The 25,271-nt window shown below is 36.0% G+C and overlaps 1 protein-coding gene across 12 annotated transcripts in view; it reads right to left on the reverse strand.

Moving 5' to 3' along the window:
• MPDZ (multiple PDZ domain crumbs cell polarity complex component) overlaps positions 1-25,271 on the reverse strand; it is a 174,042-nt gene that overhangs the window by 58,851 nt on the left and 89,920 nt on the right. For all 12 annotated transcript variants that reach the window (XM_055087209.1, XM_024126749.3, XM_024126754.3 and 9 more), the window contains exons 13-21: positions 25,149-25,258; positions 22,710-22,856; positions 21,511-21,675; positions 19,914-20,099; positions 18,578-18,787; positions 16,299-16,415; positions 13,563-13,730; positions 6,253-6,537; positions 5,880-6,003 (exon numbers count right to left, since the gene is read on the reverse strand). In XM_055087209.1, coding sequence (XP_054943184.1) covers positions 5,880-6,003; positions 6,253-6,537; positions 13,563-13,730; positions 16,299-16,415; positions 18,578-18,787; positions 19,914-20,099; positions 21,511-21,675; positions 22,710-22,856; positions 25,149-25,258 — 1,512 coding nt within the window. The remainder of the gene's footprint in view (positions 1-5,879; positions 6,004-6,252; positions 6,538-13,562; positions 13,731-16,298; positions 16,416-18,577; positions 18,788-19,913; positions 20,100-21,510; positions 21,676-22,709; positions 22,857-25,148; positions 25,259-25,271) is intronic.

Raw genomic sequence — 25,271 nt, forward strand, 5'->3', positions numbered from 1 at the left:
TGCAAATATACAACATACCTACATGGCCCTGTCTATATGGAACTCCTGGCCTGGCCCTCCAGAAGTGCACCCTTCCTTTGGGCTATGCCCTCCTTGCCCCACGCCCCCACCATGTTCCAGCAACATGGCCTTCTTTCAGAAATATACCTAGTCTCCCTTTTCAGAGTCTGCCTGACACCCCCTTTCTGCAGCTCTTGCACAGCTAACAACTTCTCATTCTTCAATATCAATTCCTCAGAAAAATATTCTCAACAAACCCATCTGAATTAATGCTCCCTTCTCCCCCTACCCTCACTCTATTCCTTCAAAAATATAAGACCTATTGAAATTTAAAACTTTACATAAAATAACATAAATTCACTTAAAACCAAGTACTAAAAGTTCCTTCCAAAACAAGATTATATAATTAAACAATATAAGGAGAGCTATAACTCTCTTATTAATACTTTGAGAGAAGTCAATAATCCCTTTTTAGTTTTTTATAGTATTTTTAAAAGAAAGAAATTCTCTCTGAATATTAACTTTAACTATACCAAATTAGACATGATATTTCAAATATTTTTTAAAGAATGATCCTGACTACAATATGTTTCCAGCCTGATATTTTATGCCTGGATTTGGGCCATCCAGGCTCCTAGTTACCATTTTCTGATAGGAATGAACCATTAATCAAATGTAGTTAAAAGATTCTGTTGAGATTCATACAAACGATTTTTAAGTGCATTGTTATTAAGGAGCTTACCATAAACCAAAAAACAAGTTTAGACGCTGCTTCATCCAAGGTGGGTTTCATACGAGCAAAGAGGCTGGCTCTGAAACGTTTCCCTAGGTACGCTGGTTTGCCCTGATGCTGCCATCTTTCCCACCAAGACCCACCAGACAACTCTACTATAGTAAAATCAAAACGTATGACTACAAAACACAACTTAACTCAGTGGCCCATCCTGGGAATCTAACCCAACATCTTGTTCTCATTGGCACTGTGCATTCGGCAATAAAGCAAGCCACAGACATGCGACAAGTCTTCACGAGCTGTGGTCAACATGACCTCTAAATTAATTCTTAACAGCATATTTAACTCATGACTCTACCAGTTATTAAGGCTGTCAGGTCATGTCAACCACATGAACAAAGAGGTTGACATCAGTTAGCTCAGCTTATACTTTCCTTTCACCAAATGATCATTTTTGGGCTTCATTAACTTTGAGGTAATATCCACTGACTAGATTTTGGTTGTAAGTCATAAGACCTCTCAATTTTTTCCTAAAAGAGGTATAGTAGGATAGCCCAAACCATGTACTGTAGAACCAAAAAACTGGTTCCAAATTTGAGTTCCAACACTTCTAATCAGTGTGGCTTTGGGCAACTGACTTAACCTCACAATGGCCTGCATTTTACTTATCTCTAATATGGGGATAATGTCCACTTTCAGAGTTGTTTAAATAATTTTTTGAGAAAAGCACATGTAGTGTTCCTTTCAAAGTGCTCAGTAAAGTACAAAAGAAAACGCACAGAATATAGTTAAAAGACATCTCCAATCCAAAGCTACATTGCTTTCTAATGCCTTAATGCAAATCGTAATTCAGCTTCAAAATGAAGCTTGTTATTACAGCAATGCCACTGCAGCTCTGAGTGACTCAAGGACTCACGTGCCTTGTATGGTGTGTGAAAACCAGAGACAGACTCAGGTTTGAGTCCTGGTTCCAGAGAAATTCCTGAGTCTATGTTTCTGTACCTCATCAGCGAAGAAAAGGTAACACCTTCCTTTCCTTCTTACTTTTTTACCTTCAAGACCTAGTACAACATAATTAGCCAATCTACCACAGACCTATCAAAAATAATCAAGATTAAATTTTTCAAAGGTCACTATATGCATATGTACATAACTGTGTATATCTGCACATAACATCCCCCCCACTAAATTTAACAAAGTTTAAAAAACCCAGGTTATTCTTAAAATCACAGCAAATGGATGATGACAGCTTTTACAGAAGCCTATCATTTATTAATAATTTCTTCTGATTATAACTAGGAAAGAAACAAATTACCCAGGAAGTGAAAACTGCAAACAACTTCACATAAAGAAGAGACCTATTCTATGAAAATGTGTTCAGTGATAGACTCTTTCATGACACACTCTCCTACCAGCACAAAGCCAGTCTCAATTAGATATTCTAAAATGCTACCACACTTTTTATTACTTCAAGTTGTAAAGGCAACACCTTCCTACATTAAAAGCTTAAATGAATGCTTTAATTAAATTGTTTTAATGTTCTACTGAGATTTTTAAAATAGGCATTTTTCATTATTCCTTTACATCTAGTTACTCTGGGCACTGTAGAAATCTGAATATTGAAATCTCCTGTCAAATGAGATAAGAGAGAAATATTCTTGCTTTGGCATACAGAATTTGCACTCCAAGATGCCAGAGGAACTCCACTGGGTCCCAGGAAATCAAACAGCTAAGGACAAAGCCCTATAAGCATTTTGGGTATGTACATTATTCAAATAATGGAAACTAAGCAGAAAAGTAAAACTAAAATATATATATTACATATATATGTTAACACTTTTATATTACAGTTTGGTTGGTAAACTAACGGTGTTATAATTTCACATAAGTAAGTATAGTCTCACAAAGCAAATTAAAGAGTTCTTTTATATTTTAATGTTAAAATCAAACTACTGAGGTATAAATGGATTTCCGGATATGAAAGCAAGGACACTTCACCTTCTACTCTTTTTTTCCCCCAAAATCCTAATCATTTTGGTATATTTTTTAAAATCAAAACTCAACGGCTGAAGTAGAAGCAACCGAAGTTTCCAACGACAGATGAGTGGATAAATGAAATTTGGCATAAACACACACACACACACACACACACACACACACACACAGGAATATTATTCAGCCTTTTATTAATAAGGAAGGAAATTCTGATACATTACAACATCGATGAACCTTGAAGACATTACGAAATAAGCCAGTCACAAAGGGACAAATACCATACGATTCCATTTACATAAGGTACCTAGAGTAGTCAAAATTTATACAGAGACAGAGAGGAGAATGGGGAGGATGCCAGGAGCTAGGGGAGAGGAGGGAATGGGGAGTTAGTGATTAATGGGTACAGTTTCACTCAGGGAAGATGAAATTCTGGAGATGGATAGTGGTGATGATTGCACAACAATGTGATTGGGGGTGATGATTGCACAACAATGTGATATACTTAATGCCACAGAAATATACACTTAAAAATGGTTAAAGTGATCAATTGCATGTTATGTATCTTGTACTACACTAAAAAAAGGATATATCCTGATGTCATAACAGAAAAAACAAAAAAATCCATATGACTGTCTCAGCAGATGAAAGAAAAGATTTCACAAAATTCAACATTCTCTCAGCAAACTAAGAACTGGTGAGCAATCCACAGGGTCAGACTGTAAAATCAGATGTACTCCAACCCCAGCTCTTACAGCAGTCTCCCAGCTGCTTCTGATCTAATTCATCCACCTGTGCCAGAATGATCGTAAAACACACATCTGGTCACGTCACCCCTCTGCCCTTAGCTCCCACTGGCCACTGGCACTTAAGGCAGGGGGTGTCCTGAGGGAGGTCCTGTGTCCTGCATACGAACAACTCGTCCGGCAGCTGTCTCCCACCTACCATTCCTTCAGCTTCAACTCTTACTTTGCCCGCCATTATGCCACACTTCACCCACACCAAACAAACTTCAGCAATGTTTCACAGTTCTCTGCCTTGGCTCTTCCGACTTTCCCAATACCTCAACGAGGTGGTAGAAATCTCCTTTTTCAAGGACTAAATCAAACATCTACTCTTTTCTGAAACCTTTCTAGAAACTCCTCCACACTCAGAGAGCAGGGATCAACTATTCCTTCATTTAAGGCTTCAATGTTCTCTGCAGGAGGGTGTCTCACAGCACGTATGATATTTTAATGCACTGAGGATTTTAGAAGTCAGTTTGTCTCTCTCCTAACCTCATATTCCTTGAGGAAAATGATTATATAATGGTGTCTATGCATAGTAGTCAGAATACAGAAAATAATTAATGTTTGAGAGTTGAGTAAATAAATACACTAGAATAGGATTTCTCATATGGGCTCTGCAAAATTTGTATTATGAGTTAATAAAAAAAAATGGCCAATGACATGTGAGAAATGCTGCATCCTGTAACCTTTTCTTAGAGATCCACAATGCACATTTGACTATCAAAGCTACTGAGTGATGAAAACAGAAACACCTGTCTCCTTAAGTTTATCACGTTCCAAACTTTGAAACTTGGAACCCATTTAATAACTCCTATTAACAGCCTACAAAACTAGTATTGCAAGCAACATGCTTTCAGAAACACTGCATTAGCAGATGAGATATTTTTGACATGTTTAGGTATCTATAGTACATATCCCATAATTAATGAAATAGAGAAAGTTCTGTAGCTTATTATATATTATTCTATTAAATGTAATATATAAGAAATAGTAAAGCTAATTAAGTAGAAATTCTCTGCTATAAGTCTCCATGTAGCTGCTGTTGGTAGCGCCCAGCTGCCAGCAAATGTAACAAAATCTAGAAGGAGGCAGAGACCGGAATCCCAGTCACCAGCTAAGCACTGCTGGGCTTCTCTGCCAAGTCCAGAATTTAACAAGGAAACTGAACCCCACCACGGACCCCAACGTAAAGGGTGCTGGCTGGCTACATCCTAGAAGGAGGAAAACGCTCTCTGAAACACAGCTAACCAGAGAGTCTTGAGCTGTAATCAGACCTCCAGGGAAGCTGATTTATGGCCCTACTGATCAGCACCGAGCGCTAAAGACAGAGCTGAGCCATGTCACTGCTTAACTCAAAAGAAGAACAAACGTGATCTGCCTGGATATAATTTTAGCTACTGTAATTAGGATTTTATTTCTACAGCAGGTCTTCTTTGCCCAATTCAGGAGATTTGGGATTATTAACCAGCCACAACCCTGTATAGGTAAAAGAGGACACAAAAATCCTGCCACTTGGGAAGGACTACTAAATAACTGCACTTAAATTTTGGTGGTTGCGCACCTCCTGTCTTTCTAGTCTTTATTTCAGCAAATGAAAGAAATTAAATACAAACTGACTTATGCATAACTGGTAGCATTCAAAGAAACTAATAACTTCCTTTTCCAAAGAATTTAGAATTCCAAATCGCTGACTTTTCATTTTCTAAGAATGCCTTTTCTGATTTGCTGTATCATACATAAACACTTCGTATATCTTTTACTTGAATGGAAATGAGGCTCATGAATACTTGTAAATAACTAGGAGAGTGAGGGTTATAAGCTCGTCTGAATTAAACAAACCTGTTAACCATTTCAGATAAAAATAATGAGTACATAAAAAGAATAACCACAAAAACGAAGGGAGCGATCTCCCTGGTGGCGCAGTGGTTAGGAATCTGCCTGCCAATACAGGGGACATGAGTTTCAGCCCTGGTCCAGGAAGATCCCACATGCCTCGGAGCAACTAGGCCCATGTACCACAACTACTGAACCTGTGCTCTAGAGTCCGCGAGTCACAACTACTGAGTCCGTGTGCCACCACTACTGAAGCCTGCGCACCTAGAGCCCGTGCTCTGCAACGAGAGGAGCCACCACAATGAGAAGACCACGCACCGCAACGAAGAGTAGCCCACGCTCGCTGCAACTAGATAAAGCCTGCTCAAGCAACGAAGACCCAGTCACAAAGGGACAAATACCATACGATTTTACAACAAATTTTACAACATCTATTATGTTATCTACGCTCAAAAACATTGAAACTATGTTCAATATTTCCTCTTGGCCAGGGGTTTGGGAGGGAAGGTGTATGTGGAAAATAAGAAACTTACCCAGGCTAGAATTGCCTTTTGCTATTGTAATAGTCCTCTCGAAAGATTCTTTGGATATAGTTTGGAGCATGACACACTCAGCAGCAGAGGCCAGGGATCCCTGTTGAATTAAGAACTTGGAGCCCTGTCAGAAAATAAAAATAAGTCACGTGGAAAGGAAAACTAGACTTTGGAGTATGATTTCAACACCACCCATGTTCTCTAACTGGTTATGCTTTATTCAGCAAGAACCTACAAACAAAACAAGTTCATAGGTTGTCTTCTGAAAATCTCAGTATCAGGAAAGCGCTGGCTCCAGATGAGCCACAATAATCTAACCCCTCACTGTCCCCAACCTCATCATCATACACAAACCATCTCTTGAGAATGTTACCTTTCCAGCTGAATCAGTCAGCACAGGAGAACTCAGTTCTGCACTTGATATAACTTCATTTGGTCGGTGAGGTTCAGTCCACACTCTTGTGTTGTCACATCCGTACTGCTGTTCAATAGCATTGGCAGGTGTATAATCATTTATGGTAAAGCCAGAAGCAGTCCCCATGCTCAAGTCCACTGAAGGCGGACTCTCGTCCCGTCTTTGCAGGAGATTCTGGGCATACAGCTCCTCCAAGGACATATGCAAGTCAAGTACTGGATCTGAGGAATTTTCCGTAACATCCTGATGATTCAAGAACAAAAAATAAAAATTACGGCCAGAACTGCATCAATGCATTTCATAAGATCTTAACGAACAACTATTTAGTGAAAAATAAACACAATTTTTAATTACTCAAGAAGTATTAGCAAACATACATTCTTTGCTTAGCTGATTTTTTTTTTTTTTTTTTGCAGTATGCGGGCCTCTCACTGCTGTGGCCTCTCCCATTGCAGAGCACAGGCTCCGGACGCACAGGCTCAGCGGCCACGGCTCACGGGCCCAGCCGCTCCGCAGCATGTGGGATCTTCCCAGACCAGGGCACGAACCCGTGTCCCCTGCATCGGCAGGCGGACTCTCAACCACTACGCCACCAGGGAAGCCCACATGTTTATTTTTATAAATGATTTTGAACACATTTCCTGCAAATCATACATCTCATACTGAGTCATATTAGTACAATATATTAGTACTTAAGATCATTAAGACATAATATTCTGTTCTACTCACAAAATTATTCAGAGTTCAATACATATAGGAAAGTAAATACATATTTCTAAATCTCATTTAGAAAGTATTTCATATCCAATCTGTCTGAAAGTTTCTATTCATTATAAAATTCAGGAGATAAAGAGTATGACATTAATTGATTTCAATTTATAAGAACCTCCAAGAAAAACAATGTTTGGATAGGGATTTGTAGCTATTTATGTAGTTGAAAAGGAAGTCATACAATTCATACTTTTATAGGGAAATTTTCCTCAAATATTATGCAAGTTGTACCAGAAGGAACAGTACTACGAAATGGTGTCATAAGATGTAGTTTCTAATCCAGACTCTTATTAACAATCTATATATCACAGAACCTCTCTTGGCTTTATGTTACATAATTTCTAAAATTCCCTGAAACTCTAAAATTCTACAGATCTACATAAATACATGTATCTACTTACAATCCATATATTGCATCACTTATGTGCTTCGGACAAGCAGTGCTCCTCCATGAACTGCTGTTGAATAAGTGTATTAATTGTTCCTTCAATCCTTTTACTGACGTTTTTAAGTATAAAATTAGGGTATGAATACATTATCATCAAAAAAGATTCAGGCCATACAGAGGTATATTATGTATGCATACAGAGTACAGTATGAAAGTCTTCCCTTATGGCTCATTCATCCAGTCCTTTCCTCAGTAGAAATAAGGGGCTGGCATCAGTTGGGTGTTTATTCATCAAATTTTTTATGTATCTAATACATATGTACAAGCACAGATGCACACATTCGCATGCACATATACATGTTCATTTTTAAAATCTAAACCAAACTATATACTAAGTAGTATATTTCTACTTGCTTTTCTGAAGTATCTTTAATATCTTAACATGAGAGATTTCCTTGTAAGTATGTTGTCATTGACATATTTGGAATATAAAGTCATTGTGATATATACTGCAAGTATTTTCCAAGCTTGTCACTTTTCTTTTTTAAAGATAAGTTTATTTATTTATTTATTTTTGGCTGCGTTGGGTCTTTGTTGCTGCACGCGGGCTTTTTTATAGTTGCAGTGAGCAGGGACTACTCTTCGTTGTGATGCGCAGGCTTCTCATTGCGGTGGCTTCTCTCGTTGCGGAGCGCAGGCTCTAGGTGCGCAGGCTTCAGTAGTTGTGGCACGTGGGCTCAGTAGCTGTGGCTCATGGGCTCTAGAGCGCAGGCTCAGTATCTGTGGCACACAGGCTTAGTTGCTCCGCTACATGTGGGATCTTCCCGGACCAGGGCTTGAACTTGTGTCCCCTGCACTGGCAGGTGGATTCCTAACCACTGTGCCACCAGGGAAGTCCTTGTCACTTGACTTTTAAGTTTGTATATGTTATATACCTATACATGCTGAAGTTAAACTCTTTATGTGATCAAGAATTCTTTATGTAATTTTTTATGAAATTCTTTATGTAATCAAATTTGTCAATTTTTTTATGCTTCTGGGTTTTATATATTGCTTAATAATTCCTTCCTCTGCACAGAGTAAATGAAATGCTTTGTAGTATTTTTCTCCAATTATATAAACGGTTAGTTGACAAATTCAGTATTAACCCATCTAGAATTTATTTCAGGGTGTGTGGTGTGAGATATGGGTCTCTTTCAATTTTTTTCTAAGTTGGTAATCAATGGCTCCAACACAGTTTATTGCACTCCTCTTGTTCAACCAAGTTTTCGTCTCTCTGGAAATATCAAATATTCCTGGTATAAAGCACTGAGGCAAGTAGGAATATCATATAAGCAAATACCATCTTTAAAATCCTCAGGAACAAAGGATAGAAAAAGTATCATCCTCCACACTCCTAGAACCTAAATAACAACCTGTTGGCTCATTCAACCAACTTTATTTTATTTAGTCTTATGAAAAAAAAACCAAAAAACAAAACAACGTACTTACTAGAGAATTGGTTAGCTTCTGTATTACTAAATTAATTATAATAATAATTATCAGTAAATCATCCCTACCACTTCTCAAATAAAGATGACAATCAAAACTACTTTTCATCACAAAAAGAGGTCAAGCTGCCCTTGTTAGCTGGGGTTTACTATAAATCATGTAACAGAAATCTCCATGAATTATTCATGAAGGAGTTAACACCGGCACATAGAAAAGAAAGAGCTAATCAACATAGCAGACAACATACGCCTACTTCAGAAACATTTCTAGCTGCTGAACAACCGAGTTTTATTTTTAAAAGTCTCATGGATCTAAAAGAAAAGCAGTTCTTCCCTCGTAAGATGTCCAAAAATAACTACGGTTTCCCAGTGCAACTTGGTATCTAAACTGAAGTCTTTCAAAATTCCATATTAATAGGTACCTCCCCTTGACACATTCTTGTTCTTAGGAAAAATGGGAGAAAGGTTAAATTAAAATGCCAATTATATTTGAAAATAGCTCTTTTTTTTATGTGTAATGAATATAATGTTATACTTGGGCACATTATTTACCCACAGAATATGTTTACATAGACAAGCTAAATACTTAAGCATTCACTGGACACAACCTGCTTTTTTTGAATAATAACTCTATCACAGAAGTCCTTCTATACTTTTAAAAATATATCATAAGCACAGCTGCTCCAACTTAAATTGTTCTCCCACTCTTTCTGAGATAAGGTACCCTTCATTATCTGTATTCTTACCCTACTGAGGGAAAAGGCAACATCTTTCATACCTTTGCGAGCTTGCAGTTTTGTCACTAAGACTTCCATAATCACTCTCATTATCTTGACTAGAATGATGTAATTAGTTTTTGATACTAACCCTTTCTCCAAAAAATAAAAATTAAAAAATGCTATCAACATTTTAAACTTAAATGTGAAGGCAGAAATATTTTATGCTACAGTACAACACTAAGTGGAGATTTGTTCCTCTAAATATGTAGATTTTTTTAAAAAAATCATGGAATCCATTAGTTTTGTTTGGGATGCAAGGTATGAAGAAGGGTTTCTATCGTGACAAACATGAAGTTCAACTTGCACTAGAAACAAGAGCATTTCCTAGAGGGTCCAATATTCAGCAATGCAGGACATAAACCAAACTGGTAATCATTTCATCCCTGGAGCAAGAGTGTGAACGTGGGTGTACTAGGGAGTGTTGGGCATGGGCGTGTGGATAAGAAGAGGAGACTCAGGCTTCCTTGGTGACGCAGTGGTTGAGAGTCTGCCTGCCGATGCAGGGGACGCGGGTTCGTGCCCCGGTCCGGGAGGATCCCACGTGCCGCAGAACAGCTGGGCCCGTGGGCCTTGGCCGCAGAGCCTGCGCGTCCAGAGCCTGTGCTCCGCAATGGGAGAGGCCACAGCGGTGGGAGGCCCGTGTACTGCAAAAAAAAAAAAAAAAAAAAAAAAGAAGAGGAGATTCATTACATAGCTATTGAATCTTTATTGATTGTATTTTTAAGCCAAAATAGGGAAAAATAAATGAAAGCATCTTCTTCCCCCAAACTATATTGAGCTTTTAAATGAAAGTCTACAAGCATTTAGTAAGTTTCTAAAACAATTATTTCTGCATTCTATTATGTCTTGGGGTGACAAAGAAAGGGGGACAAAAAAATTAATCGAAAAGTTAAAACCTAGAACAATGAGAAAACCCACTGGCTTCTTGCTTTTAAAATCCGCATTTCAGTGACCTGATTCTATTAATCCAAATACCATGGAAGTGGCCATATGTTTCAGATTCTTGAGTAATGGTTGTTTCCCTTAAGTTCTTAAATGATAATTAATCAAATTAAGCAAATACAACTCCTTAAAAAAAAAAAAAAAAGAAAATTGTCCCCCAAATGGGAAAATTTTGTGCAAAAGGTGTCCAACATATGCCTAAATCCGCATTTCAGTGACCTGATTCTATTAATCCAAATACCATGGAAGTGGCCATATGTTTCAGATTCTTGAGTAATGGTTGTTTCCCTTAAGTTCTTAAATGATAATTAATCAAATTAAGCAAATACAACTCCTTAAAAAAAAAAAAAGCAGAATGGTCCCCCAAATGGGAAAATTTTGTGCAAAGGATGTCTACCATATGCCTACAGCCCTAGGCCGTGCTGTCTAAGCAGCTGTCCTGGCCCAGGCTCTACCCTTAGGGGGAAGACCTCCCTCCATGATCAGTCCCTGCTCTGGGTGATCAGCTCTTGGAGCTTCCAGTGGCATACCTAGCAATGGTCCAAAGGCTTCTCATCAAGGTAAAGGAGAGAGGTAAAATTATTTGTGCATTTCCAGCCACCATTTAAGGCTACAAGATTATTACATAATTAGCAAAGTCAAAAGCCTGAGGAATCACTGAGATCCTCACACTCTATTTTACCCTTCTTTCAAATCTGTATGGAAGCTTCTTTGTTTTTCTTAAGTATCATACATGGTATGATTTTATCAATTAAAGAATTCCAAAGTAAGCTCACTTTTCTTTAAGAAAAATGGTCTACTCTACATTCTGTAACAAATTGCCATTCTTTTTAAAATAAATTTAGTGCAAAGTAATAGGAAGATGAATGAATCATCTAATTTTTTCAATTTTCCAGTAAAATATCTAGGTACTAAAAAAATGCCACAAAACAAATACAAAAACAAACAAGCCAAAAAAAAAAATGTTGCAGAGATTTACCATGATACACAAACAGTCCTACTTTCTAAGAAAACTGAAAGCACACAGGAGTTTCACAATGTGTTTTAAAACACGCTCATTAATATCTTCTTTGTTGTTTTGTAGTTTAAATATTTCAGTTGATAGGCCAGCTTGCCAAAATTTGCTTCAACAAAAGAGTAAACTGTTTAATGAAAAGAAAAAAAAATGGCAAACAGACTTCAGTAAGCCAATACGTTGTGCTGCATACAGCCAGCATTTGCCCTGTAAAATATATGCTTCTCAGTATGCAGATTGTGTAATCCCTTTAAGTAACAATTACTAAATTAAACAATGCAATCCATCCCACTGGCAAGAAGGAGTGTGCTATGCTGCAGATTAGGAGATTCCATGAGGAGATGAACTCAGCTTCCAGCCCTGAGGCCAGTAAAGATGGAATATGTTCCAGACAGTACTCAGTCAGATAGACAGTCTCAGGTGTGGTGAGAGAGGAACAGCTGCTCCATTCAAGATTATACCTTGCAAACCAATTCAAGGAGATTACCCAGCATCATTTACAAGGATAACAGGTGCACCTTGAACATGAAAGAAAATGCTTTGAAAATGTTCTGGCCAAAAAGTTACTTGTTAATCAGGAAAGGAGGAAAACTGCCCAAGGCCTATGGAAATTCCACTTTTCAACTTATTCATAAATACAGATTCCCTTCCCACTGAATTTACATGAAAAACATATATTTCAGAAAGAATTATTATTCAGTCTTTTATCTTAATTTTTATATTTATTTACAGTACATTTCCAACACAGGAAAATATATTCATATATGAACCCTTTGCTCAGCTTTAAAAGACATTAGTATTTTGGCATATTTTCTTCAATCTCTCTTTCTTCTTAAAGGATATAATGTGTTACAGATACAGCTAATTCCCATGCTTTCTTTTTTCTCCAAGAATAACTTCTTTCCAGAAGTTGAAAGGAATCATTCCCACACATTTTCAGATTTTTAAAGTATACACACTCACACACATACTCATAAATATACACTGAATTGCTCTGTATATCAATTCTGAGAAAATATAAACAACTCCCATTAATCAACATGAAGACAAGCAACTCCACATAAAAATGGCCAAAAGATATGATGAGGCCGTTGGTGGAAGTGAAAACCAGATGGCCAATATAGGAAAAACTGTTCAACCTCACCAGTAATCAGGAACTCCAAATTCAAACAGTAAGATATCATTCCACACCCAAAAGACTGGATAAGTTTTAAAATATTACTTAATAAACATTATAGAGTGTGTCATCAAGAAAATAAATAGCATTGGGTTGGGCACTTACACCAATAATCTATTTCTAAAATTTAGATAGCACAGACATGTCAAATAGTAGCTAAATTCTCCATTCGCATCCAGTGACTTAAACATAATTTTGCCATTCACTGGGGTTTTTATATAAAGTATTCTTTGGCATCATTTTATATAAAAACGTAAGACAGCATTAACTTTAACTTAGCTAATAAATATTAAATTAATGAAAGGAATATTTTACTATCCAACTTTCCATGAAAGTCAGCTTTAAAACCATTAAGAAAATAAAGTAACTCTTGTAATTTTTCCAAGGTAGACACCACCAAGAACATAATTTGAGAAATACATTTCATTAAAATTTTTCTGTCTAACATGCAAATCCTAATCAAAGTTTTGAACCTTTGTGTCTATCACACTGTATCACAGAACCTAGATTTAAATAGTCCCTTGGAGTCTACAAGATACCCAATTAACACTACCTAAAGGAAACTGCACTTTAATCTGATAATGAATCCCTGACTGGAAAAACATAATGTCTCTAACATGCCCCTCCCAAAACACCCCATTAACAATGACCTCTGGGAAATTACGCACAAAGTTCTCCCATAAATAAAATGGCATTTCCTTTGTACCTTGGGAGGAGAAGATGGAAGGGAGGGACCAAAATTCAGATTATCACTACAAGCACTGCCGTGAAGAGATAAAATAGAGGCTTGAGTGGAGTAGATACTGTCGTTATCAGGAGAGTACTGAGACTCAAAGGCAGATTCATCTGCTAAGTCAGCATCATTTGTGTCCACCTAGGAATAAAAACAATAATATCAGTTGGGAATTCTGTTCTGATACATATGTGACAAAGTCTCCACTTGAGACTAAAGGGCATACTGCTTTCATTCTTTTGTCTATTCTATTTTCTACATGACCTCTTCACCCTCTTCAACATATCAGAAACTAACTAATGAAACAGAACAAGGACAAACTGGTGCTAGCATAGAAGGTTACTTTATTCCATCAATAAAAGGGCAAAAGGTAACAATTTACAAAGGGCTTGGAGCAATTCTAAGTATAAATATTTCTGTAAATTAAAAAAATACTTTTTTCCAGTTCACATTTTTTTTAAAAAGTAGCTGCCCAAACTCCTAGAATTTTATAATAAAATGAATGAGATCATCACTTTTCCTATTCAACTAAAATAAATTATTCAACAAGGCAGCTAAGCAATTATCTATTTGTAAAGCTCACAAAACAATATATTTTGTTTAAATTATCCTTTAACTAGATTTTAAAACGATTCAAGTTACAGGTCCAGAATTTTATGGTGATCACTGGAAATCAAAAATAATATCTGTGATTTCATGTTGAAATTATATTAACAAACAAGGGACCTTATTATGATCTGGTTATAGTGAAGCTGTAAGTTATAAACGTCTACTGATGGAAAACTCAGAAAGAGTGAGCTAGAGAATTTCACAACATTTTATAAAAAAATCTTATTACTATTTTCTGTTGCAGAACCAAGTGAAACAATTAAGTCATGATGAGCTTGTAGCTCTTCTTACAATTCACTCAGTTACACCTCAGAACAGACAGAAATGATGTAAATACTACCTTTCTATAATATTACCAGTATTTTATCTTGATGGCCAAAACCCATATGTTCTATTTCTTTGTGATTTCAACTTATATGTTTAGCCAAGAAAAGTATCATAACATTATACCAGGTCACGTTCTTGCAAAAACCTGATTAAGAATACAGGTTGGGCATTTTAAAGTGACCCTCTCTCTAATAATATATTTTAAATATGTGTTCAAAGTTACTACTGACTCACTATGTGGAGGTTTACCCTTTACAGATGCACATTATGTAAAACAATCTAAATAGTAAATCTTTAACTTTTGCTAACTAGATAAGTATTAACTAAGCCGAGTGTCACGGATTATAATAAATATTTAAGAGTACCTAAGAACAATTTGTATGCTTATCGTTGATGCCCTAGAATCTTGAGAGATCCAAATAATCAATTCATCTAATTATTTTAGAGATTAAAACACTAGGGCCCAGAGAGATTGAGTGACCAATACAAGATTACATAGCTATTACCATTATAAGATGTTAAATTCACTTAAAAGTGTATCTAATTTTTCTTTTTGACTGGCATTTATTTAAGAACATTCAAATATGCCATGTAAAATCTACAGAGAAAATGGTTTCTTGGGGGCACTTCTAGAGACAGTGATATATTTGTGTCCTATAACATTTCAAAAATAACTTACTATAGCTGGGTACTATTTAATACATTTATACCATAGTACTTCATGTAGTTCATAGCATTCTAAGCTATCCAGTTTAGAAGTGGTAATAATGCCCATGGGGAATAGAGCCAAATGTTACCTGGTATGCTAAGTATTATAATGTGAAATTATTGCACTAATTACAATATACACAAAAACTTTCCAAATGGCTAATTCAGGAGCTGACAGTTGAAAAATACTAATAGAAGTATTATTAGTATTTTAATACTGAAGAACTATCTCCCTCGACACTAGGATTATTGGAATCAAAGAAATAATTCATACTCCAGTTTAAAGCACGATGTGCACAATTGGTTATAAATACCTAATGGAGAATTTCACAGGTTCTAAACCTCTCACTAGTCCAACACCACTAAAACATGTATTAAAAATATTCCTTTCTAGTTACACTGAGCAATGCTTCTCCCCAGAAAAATTTAGTCAGGAAGCTGGCTTCAATGGTGGAAGTACTAGGAATAGGATGTATAATTTGTTACACTTATATTGTATAAATGTCATGTGTATATTTATATCTGGTATTTAGTTTTATATTTTAACTATTAACTGTTAACACAGCATTAGCTCTTCTACCAGACAATAAGGTTCTCAGGATCAAGAATCATGTATTTACCCAACAAAGTGGTCCCCAGTGGTCCCTAAATATGTTTATTACAATGAATGATTTTATATAGATCAAGTAAAAATAAAATTTTAATATAAAAGTTTCTGGTAAATCAGTAATGTTAACATACATGTATTCATAGGAAACTGCCTCTTTTGGAAGCTTTTGTGCTCTTAATCAATAACTGAACCAATTTATGTGATTTTCACATTATTAACATCTAATGAAATAATATACCTTTTACCTCATTAAAAAGAAGCCAAACAACTGATATATGACTGAATACTGAAAACAGTTAAAGAATGCCTAAAGATGCCCAAGTATGAAATTAGAGCAAAATGCCTAGTTTTCCAAAACATAATGAACAATATAGCAAGACTTTAGAATATTTTGAAAAGCAAAAATAAGACACATAAGATTTTGAAGGAAAGCTTGATAAGCTGTGGCCACTAACCAGAGCCAAGTCAGCCCTGAAGAGGGCTTTGTCAGCCAGCCCTTCCTCCTCGCAGGAATGTGGTGGGTAGAGAAAGGAATCCTCCTTAGCAGAAACATAACCCTCTTCTGGTGAAAGCTGCAGGGAGAATGAAGCCCAGTGTTTGAGGATGAGTTCATGAAAAAAAGAACAGGAAAGAGGGAGGGAAAGGGAAGACAGAGGGAGAGGGGAGAAAAAGTAAGAGGAGGAGAGGAAAAAAACAGGAAAGTTTTCAAATAATGTTTTCAAGTAATAAAGTCATAATAAACATACAACTTTAACATAAATGATGAGCACGGAATATGATAAACATTCATATTTAACAGTTTTATATTTTAAGATACAATGAGGATGTTTATTCCAATACCAACATCATCTGTTAGATGAGAATCCCTTTCTACCAATTTCTTCATCCTTCTTATAAAGGATATTCAAAATCAATAATTTTTTATATTATAATAATCTTCTGGTCATTTTTACCTGCCAAATATTTGGTTAAACAATGACTTCTTAATATAGAAAGAAGGCAACTTTTAGGTGTTAAGACATAAAAGAAGTTAAAGAAAAACAAAACATTAAAAAGAAGGACCAATTTCTCTCTGTCATCCTTTACTAGAATATTATTTTAAAGAATGTAATTTCCTTGACAAGCAAAGTTAGTGAACCCTACAGTGAAGTCTCTTAATTGAGCATGGCTTAAAAGACAACCACCGTCACCAACTCTGTACGTACACAATATGCTTAAATTGCACTCCTGAGATATCAAATTATAACCATGATCACAGTGACCGAAAACCTAGCATTCTTATTACAATCTCAGATAAAACAGGCTAAAATATTTAGATTGTCTTGCCTATATCACCAATACATGCAGAAATATTTTAGAGAAAAAATGTTTATCTTCTTTTCCCACACATATGAGTTTAATGGTCAGTAAAACTCACTTTATGTAAAAGAGATATTCATCATACACTGCAATGCATATTAAATTTGAAATATTAAATACTCTTATGAAAGAAACTTATTTTGGATCTACCTAGGAAAAAAAAAAGATTGCTTCCGAGTAAGCGGCATGGTTTCCCGATAAGGGCAGTATAAAACATATATTTAGTCACGTTTGCCATTTTCTTTGTGTAACAGAAAGACCGGAACCAAATGTATGGTCAATCTTAATGAACATGTAGAGTCCCATAATGGCCTATCTTCATTCTTACACTCCCCGTTGTACTGATCTCTTGTTCTGATTTCTATAATCCTGGTTTGACTGAGGTTTGTTTAACATGCTCTTCCTTCTTCCCTTCCTCTTTCCCTCCCTTTGTGTTTTCATAAATATATTTTCATAGGTTACAGAAATTTATTGTAGAATAAAAAGCAGAGAATGAAAAATTTAATAAACATTTAAAATATATTAACAAGCTTACAATTTGAACAAACTCTCTGACAAAGTCAACAAACTTTCATTTGATGTTTATGTAAATGTATCTATGGGTTTGTGTTTTCTTAAGAGAAGGTATACTTGCCTTTTCACTTAAAATATATTTATACACTGAAAAAAAACAAATACTGAGATTGTCTCTAATATTTCACTGCAATTCAGTGATAAGTGCTATGCTGCAATCACTATACCTAATAAGCACACTGACATTATGTAGCATGAATTTATAACTTGTTTTAATATTGCAGTAATTAATAACATGAAGGTTATTCCCTCCCAGGAGGAGAGCTATAAGCTGATGAACCCACATTGGAAATTTCAATTTCTTGCTCTGTAGTAATTAGACAACAAATATACTGAAGTCAGTAGAATATAGGAATTTAACCCACTCTGACAGAGATTCTACTTTCTTCCACGGTAATTAAAGATTCCACTGTTAGTTGTTAATGCTATTAATTTCTCTAATAGGCCACCATACTGGTATAGATATTTTAAAGCCTATTTCTTCTAAAATAGTTGATTCTATATTGATCATGACTTTATTTTGGAATAAAAAAGGTCAAAAGTAAACCAAAGAATGCTTAGTTTTAAATTTATTTCTGAACTTCCTGGCTGTTTTCTGCCCTTTACTCTTTTAAAAAATATTACTCAAAATTAAATCTTTACACTCATGGAGCCAATAATCATGTTGATGAAAAGTACCAATAACCATGTTGATGAAAAGTACCAAAAGTCATGATTCAATCATGAGCACACCTGAAGATAAAAGCCTGAACGCCAATACTGTTTGCAAATAAAAAGAAATCAGCAAAATCTGAATTCTTACGGGTAAAGGCTTGGCAACTCCTATTCTTACAGTTCCTGACGGTGCACCCTTCAGTGCCTGGACAGCTTCTTCGAGACTGCTGTTTTCCAAGTTAACATCATTGACAAACATGAGTCGATCTCCAGGGAGAAGTCGTCCATCCTTTTCAGCAACACCACCGGGCACCAGGGAACGAATTACGATCACGGTGCTTGCTGGATCAATTGGATCCTGACAGAACGAAAAAGGAAAGAGAAGGCAGCTCCTTTCTACACTTAAAAATGTTGTTACAGGTTGTACACCCTGAATTGTAACAGATGGGTAATTGCTCCAAGTGTCTTTTAAAAATTTCATACAACACTCCCAATGAATTATCTGGGTGAAGGATATATCCATTTTAAAGAGTTTAGGAAAAGTCTACGCTAAACAGTGGCACCCTCACTTTCCATGGTTCCCAAGTAGACCTCTTAAGTTATACAGGTAACTGTAAAATTATAACTTTAACTTTTGATAAACTGTTTAATTTAATAACTATCATCTGAGATCCATGAATTATTAACAGCGGCGTTTATTGATAAGGTGATAGTATTGTGGACCACTGGTAGATGTGAGTATACTGAGGGAAGGACCTGTTTTTGAAATGAAGAAATACAGAAGGAGGCCATATCATATTTGGTGATGCAGTGTCTTCAGATACACAGCAATATTAGAACAAGACTCCAGAACCAGGTCCTAGACAGAACACAACTCCCTGGAGTCATCTGAGATGGCTTTCCAGCTCAGTATTAATTAATGAGGAACAGCAGCTGCACCTCATCAGACTGGCGTTCGCATGCCCTCAGTTACTCAACACGGAACACAACATGAGGATGCAGGCTACACCTAACCAATTTAAGATGAATCCTAAGTTTGGTCAAATAATATTAGAATTTACAATATATCCAATTATAAGCCTATCATTCACTTCTAACAAAAGAAGTAAGTATTTAATAGTTTCTGTCTTACCACTCAAATATGAACCATCAGTTAAGAGCAAGGAAATAAAAATAATTTAGGCATATTCCCCAAAGGAACAGAAAGACTATATTTCTATAACATTCCTAAAAAGTATTCTGCATATTCTTCAAACTTCCAAGAGCTGAAATATAAAAGGGCTCAAAGAGTTCAATGTCAAAAGAAATGCTTTACGATAATCAATTAATCACCTAAATTATTATTCTGAAAGACTTACTAGAAACAAGAATACATCTTTGATAAATCTAAGCAGTATTATCTGCTTTTTCTCTGCTATTAACAATATATGTTTAGTATCTGTCATCTTTTTTTTAAAAAATTGTTAAAAGTAGCATATATTTACCTGATAATCTAAAATGCTAAAACCAAGTCCTCTGCTCCCTTTCTCCAGCTCTATGTTCTGAACGTCGGCTTCCCACATGGCCAAAGGTCCTTGAACCTCCTCTGCATTCTGACCCACATCGGTCATCACCAGCACAGGATCCTCTGTCTCCGAGGACCCGATAAACTCACCTAGATCTATATGAGGCTGGATAAACAGACCAGACAGCTCTTATTTCAGACGCACTAGATCCACAGATGCACATACAAACACTACAAGGAAAACAAAGATTCCCAGCATCTGTCCAGAATAAAACATTCATATATGAGTAGCAACAGCTTCTCATGAAACCATTATGAATTAAAGTAGCAAGTCAGAAATATCTAACTTGTAATAGGCATTTAAAATGTATGGTTCAAACAGCTCCTATAAAAATATATAGTGATTACATCTCGGCAGCATGATGGTGGGTGATTTTGACTTTTTTTCATCAGTGTCTGTTATCACGTCTATCGTTAGAAAAAAAATGTGAAGCTATTTTGATATTAAAGAAAAATAATGATAAATAAGAACAATTCAAGAGGAACTGGCTATATGTAAAAGTTCTGCACTCTAGGCAAATAAGGGTTCTAAAATCCTGTGAGCTGTACACGTGATTATTTCATTAATAAATTAACGTGCACAATGGCAGGACGAGATCTGAAGTCAGATTGGCCTGGGCTTGAAGACTGTCTCTATGATTTTTCATCTGTGTTGCTTTGAGCGGTATTCTTAACCTGGGCTTCACAGTTACCCATCTCATAGAATTTTTGAGGATTAAGTGAGGTAACATTTAAAAAGCACTTGGCACAGAAACAGGGGTTCAAAACATTAGCTTCTTTTAGTAAGAATATACTAAAGTGAATCTGGTTCCACATCAGATAGGAAAAATGTGTTTTTGATGATGAAATGTTAGTTTAAATACTATCGTTGCTTTTTATCAATTATTGCACAGTAGGACCATGGATGCAAATCCATCCACCTGCTTTATTATAATAATAAATACCAATACACCACATAAAATGTATTTGGATTTGTATGGTGCTAGACTGACTTCTACACAATTTGAAATTATGTTTCTTATCCTCCGCTATTCTTACCACGCCTGTGACAAGCACTGGGCTGGGGAGGTTACATAAAAGTATCTTCTACTACATATGTATCACATACTCACTACTTTCATATTTCAATTTTCTGTTAAGGGGGATGAGTGTCTAATTCATAGGAATAGTGTGAATAAATTATACAAGCACACATGTGCAGTAATACCTAATATCATTATATACCATATTTAACCCACAGAGCAACCCTCTAGGATAGGCATCAAGACTCATATTTTACACAGGAGAAAAGTGAGATTCAGGAAGATGAAGTGACTTGCCCAAGGTCACAGAGCTAGTAACTGCCAAGCCTGATTCAAACCCACATCTGTCTGACTCCAAGGTCTATCCCATAAGCCACAGGATTTGTGAGGAAATCAAATACCAAATAAGAGAAAAAAGGCTTAAAAATTTTTAAATGCCATTTAACCTTTCCATTATACATTCAGATTAGTCTCCTATATCTGCAAACCTGGTACCTTTTCTGTTAGTTCAATGTCACATAAGTCCAGGCTCTCCAACTCTGACGGGGTGGTGGGTGGCACCGTTCGACGACAGCACACCATTGTCACCTCTATAGGCAGTTCTTTTAAAATAGTCACCACATCCTGGTGATTCTCCCCAAGTAGAGTTATGCCGTTCACCTGTGCAAAAAGAAAAGTTGGCCAAGAAAGAACACTTCCTAACATGACTACTTTCAAAACCATTTTTTTATAACATAATGATAAACTGTACTCGGGGGATAATCATGGCTCTGCTGTGCTGAGAACTATAGCTGGATCTGTAGTGGTGTTTCCTAAAACAATCTACACGCAGCACTACAGTCTTGTTGGAATTGGACTTCTAAAGCACTCACAGGAAAATCACTAGCTTTCACCCATGTTTCATATGCTAGTGTAATAGTTTGGAAAGGGAGAGTTAATAAAATCATTCCCAAAGGATAAAGGGAAAAGAAGAAGTTTTTCTTTAAATGATATATCATTATTAAATGAAAAAAATGAAGATAGAAAATGGCATGTATTATATGCTAGTATGTTTTTAAAAGGGGGAGAAGCGAATATATTCAAATTTTCTTACTTATTCATCAAAAATATCTGGAAGATTGCATAGAACCAATGATAAGCAGTTACACCTAATGAAGGGTGATGAGAACTGAGTGGACTGGGACAGAAAAGAGACTTCACTGGAGTATATCTTTGTATTTGTGATTTTGTAACGTGAATATATTATCTATTCTAAAAGTGAATGTTTCAAAATTTTTAAAGAAAAGTTTTTATAGTTCTCCGGCCCTAAAACAAACAAAAACCACGCAAGGAATTAGGTAAGATCAATGTACGTACAGATTGAAATTTCTGCTTTGGGTGGAGTTTTACTTGCCTATCTTTCTCAAGTACACTTTGTATCTATTCTAAAAGTGAATGTTTCAAAATTTTTAAAGAAAAGTTTTTATAGTTCTCCGGCCCTAAAACAAACAAAAACCACGCAAGGAATTAGGTAAGATCAATGTACGTACAGATTGAAATTTCTGCTTTGGGTGGAGTTTTACTTGCCTATCTTTCTCAAGTACAAAACTTTGGAGGAGAAATTTTAAATAAGAACTTACTTATTCACCACATTAAGCCTCCCACAGCCTTTTCAAAATTTTATTTACAAAGGGGAAAATAAAATAGCTGCTTACTTCCAATAGCTCATCTCCACTGAAAAGCTTCCCACTGTGTCCAACAGGACCTTCCGGTAGAACAGATCGGATAAAATGATGGCCCACTGTTGCTTCCAGACTTATCCCCAACCCACTGTTCTCACTGAACTTGCTCACATAGGCCACCTGAAACAAGAAAAATCATCAAAATTTTTAATATTCTTTCATTTATTTTCTTCTCCTGTATGTATTTTATGTTCACTCCCTAAAAGGTCAAGTATCTCACAAAAGCTTCGAAAACCTTATTGTAAAGCGGCAAACCTTTAGAGCTTTGCCTTGGAAAGAGTGTTGATATCTATCAGGTTCTTGAACCAACACAAACCAAAACGAAGTAGCCAGATGCAAGCACCCATGACACTTTGCAGTACCTACAGGTGCTGATAACAGATAGAGGGTGGTCAGAGTGACCACAGATAAAATCAAAAGCCTGAGCTCAAACAACAGTATAGAAAAGGTGCATCCCTAGCAGTTCCCGTGTGCCAGGACTGTGCTAACCCCATTACACAGATTATCTCACTTACTTCTCATAAATAGGTACAATGTTTATCCTTGCTTCCCAAATTGGAAATCAAGGTTCTGAGAGGTTACCTTCAACAGAATCACACAGCTACAAAAGTGCTTTGAACCTCAGCAGTCTGAACCTAGAGCCCAGGCTTTGGACCATACACTGTATCAAGGGGACAACACTTGTCTTTAAAAGTGAATCAAAGCTTAAAACAGGAGAATAAACTTCTATTTCCTACTGTTACACTAAATAATGAAAACGTTAGGAAATCACCATTTTCACAAAGAGTCCAATCATTATAATATTAAAATCAGAAAGTATACTAAAGATGATCTGCTTTATCCCCTTTACTTTACAGTTAAGGAAACTGAGGGATAAAAGGACTGAGAAAAATGTTTAATTATAGAAGATATTTTTCAAATCTTAATGATAACAAGCACAGGGTTAATACTAGATGTTGCATTATCTGACTTTGCAATCTAATGCTGGATGAAATCCTTCTACTTCTTAAAATCCAACTTAGGTATCACTTCCTCCAAGCAGCCCTCCAGGTCCCCATTTAAATGTCCATCAATCCTTCTCTCTACTACACCACTCCTCCTGTAACTTCATTTATGCTGTATGACTACAAAGAAAATAATTTGAAGTCCAGATCTATGTCATATTTACCTGGAGTTTGATGAAGGCCTATAAATAGCTTAGTTCTTTCTTACTTATAGTAAAATCCCACGCTTGACATATTACTGGAAGTGCCACCAAGAGAGCATGTGCACAAAGAGCAGTTAAAAGTCCACGGTCTTGGGTCTGACCTCTGTGAGAAAATGGCTGGTGAAAGGGTGCTCTTCATTATTCAATTAGCACCTGAAGGAGTGCAGCCTCAGTTATTCGTGCCAGTCACGTTAACCCCACCCCACAGAAGGAATCTCCCAACTTTCCTTTCCTGCTAAATTAACTACAGTTAAGCTGGACCTTGGTGTATTTTTTCCTTGACTCAATATAAAATGGTAACGGCAGCTGTAGTTACTCAAATCTCATTTGACTGTTATCCACCTTGAGTGTTTAAAAAAAAAAAAAACAACTTCGTAATGAGTATTTAAAACTAAGAAAACTGCTTGGCACAAAGTACTCAATAAATGTTAGTTATTATTTATATCTTATGTCATTATCTGTTGTGTTTTATCGCTTCTAATCTAGAACTACTTGAATATTATAAGCAATATGAAAAATTTTACCTAACCTAGTATTTTATTGTTCCTTTGGAAATTCCTGAAATTTGCTGCTATATACCTAAAGATTCATAATTTTTGTCTACTTTGTTAAAATAAACCTCTTTTTAAAATAGCAGATCACAACTGCTACCCTAGGTATGCAAACCTTTAATAAACAAAATGTTCACTATGGCATAAGTGAAACGAAGAAAAGCATGCAGAATAAAAACCCTTAAGGAGAGTAAAAGCATAAAAGTGATAAGGAAGAAGTAGGAAAAAGTCCTTTTTACAATTCTGTACATAGGGCATGATGATTTTTGTTTTATTTTCAAGTAAATTCTGTCATTCTATTCTGATTCTTTCCACGAATCCTAGGAATAAGAATCAGAAAAACCCTTCCTAATATCTATATAATATATACTACTGTAAGAAATACTGATGAATTATAAGTTCTAAAACTCCCATCTCATTTACTTCAGCTCCTTGGTTACTCTCCAACTTGAATTTTTAAAATATCTGAATCAGCACATTTAGGTCTTTGAAAAAAGCCCTTGGCGTTTGCTACTTCTCTAAGACTTGAAAAAAGCCCTGGGCGTTTGCTACTTCTCTAAGACTCTTTATGATGGTTATCTTTATTATTGTCAGGAACTTCTTGCTCAAATACAGTTCACAAGTTAGGAAGTTAGGGAGGGGAAGCTAACCTACCACTATTTCATAATTAATGCCCATAATCCTTTGCCACTTGGTCAGCAGGGCAGCTTCCTGTTGTTGAGCATCTTCTATATCTTCTCTCTCAGCTGACAGTAATGGATACCCTGAAAGAGTTGA

Source organism: Physeter macrocephalus, chromosome 9, assembly GCF_002837175.3.
Source record: "Physeter macrocephalus isolate SW-GA chromosome 9, ASM283717v5, whole genome shotgun sequence".
Lineage (NCBI taxonomy): Eukaryota > Metazoa > Chordata > Mammalia > Artiodactyla > Physeteridae > Physeter > Physeter macrocephalus.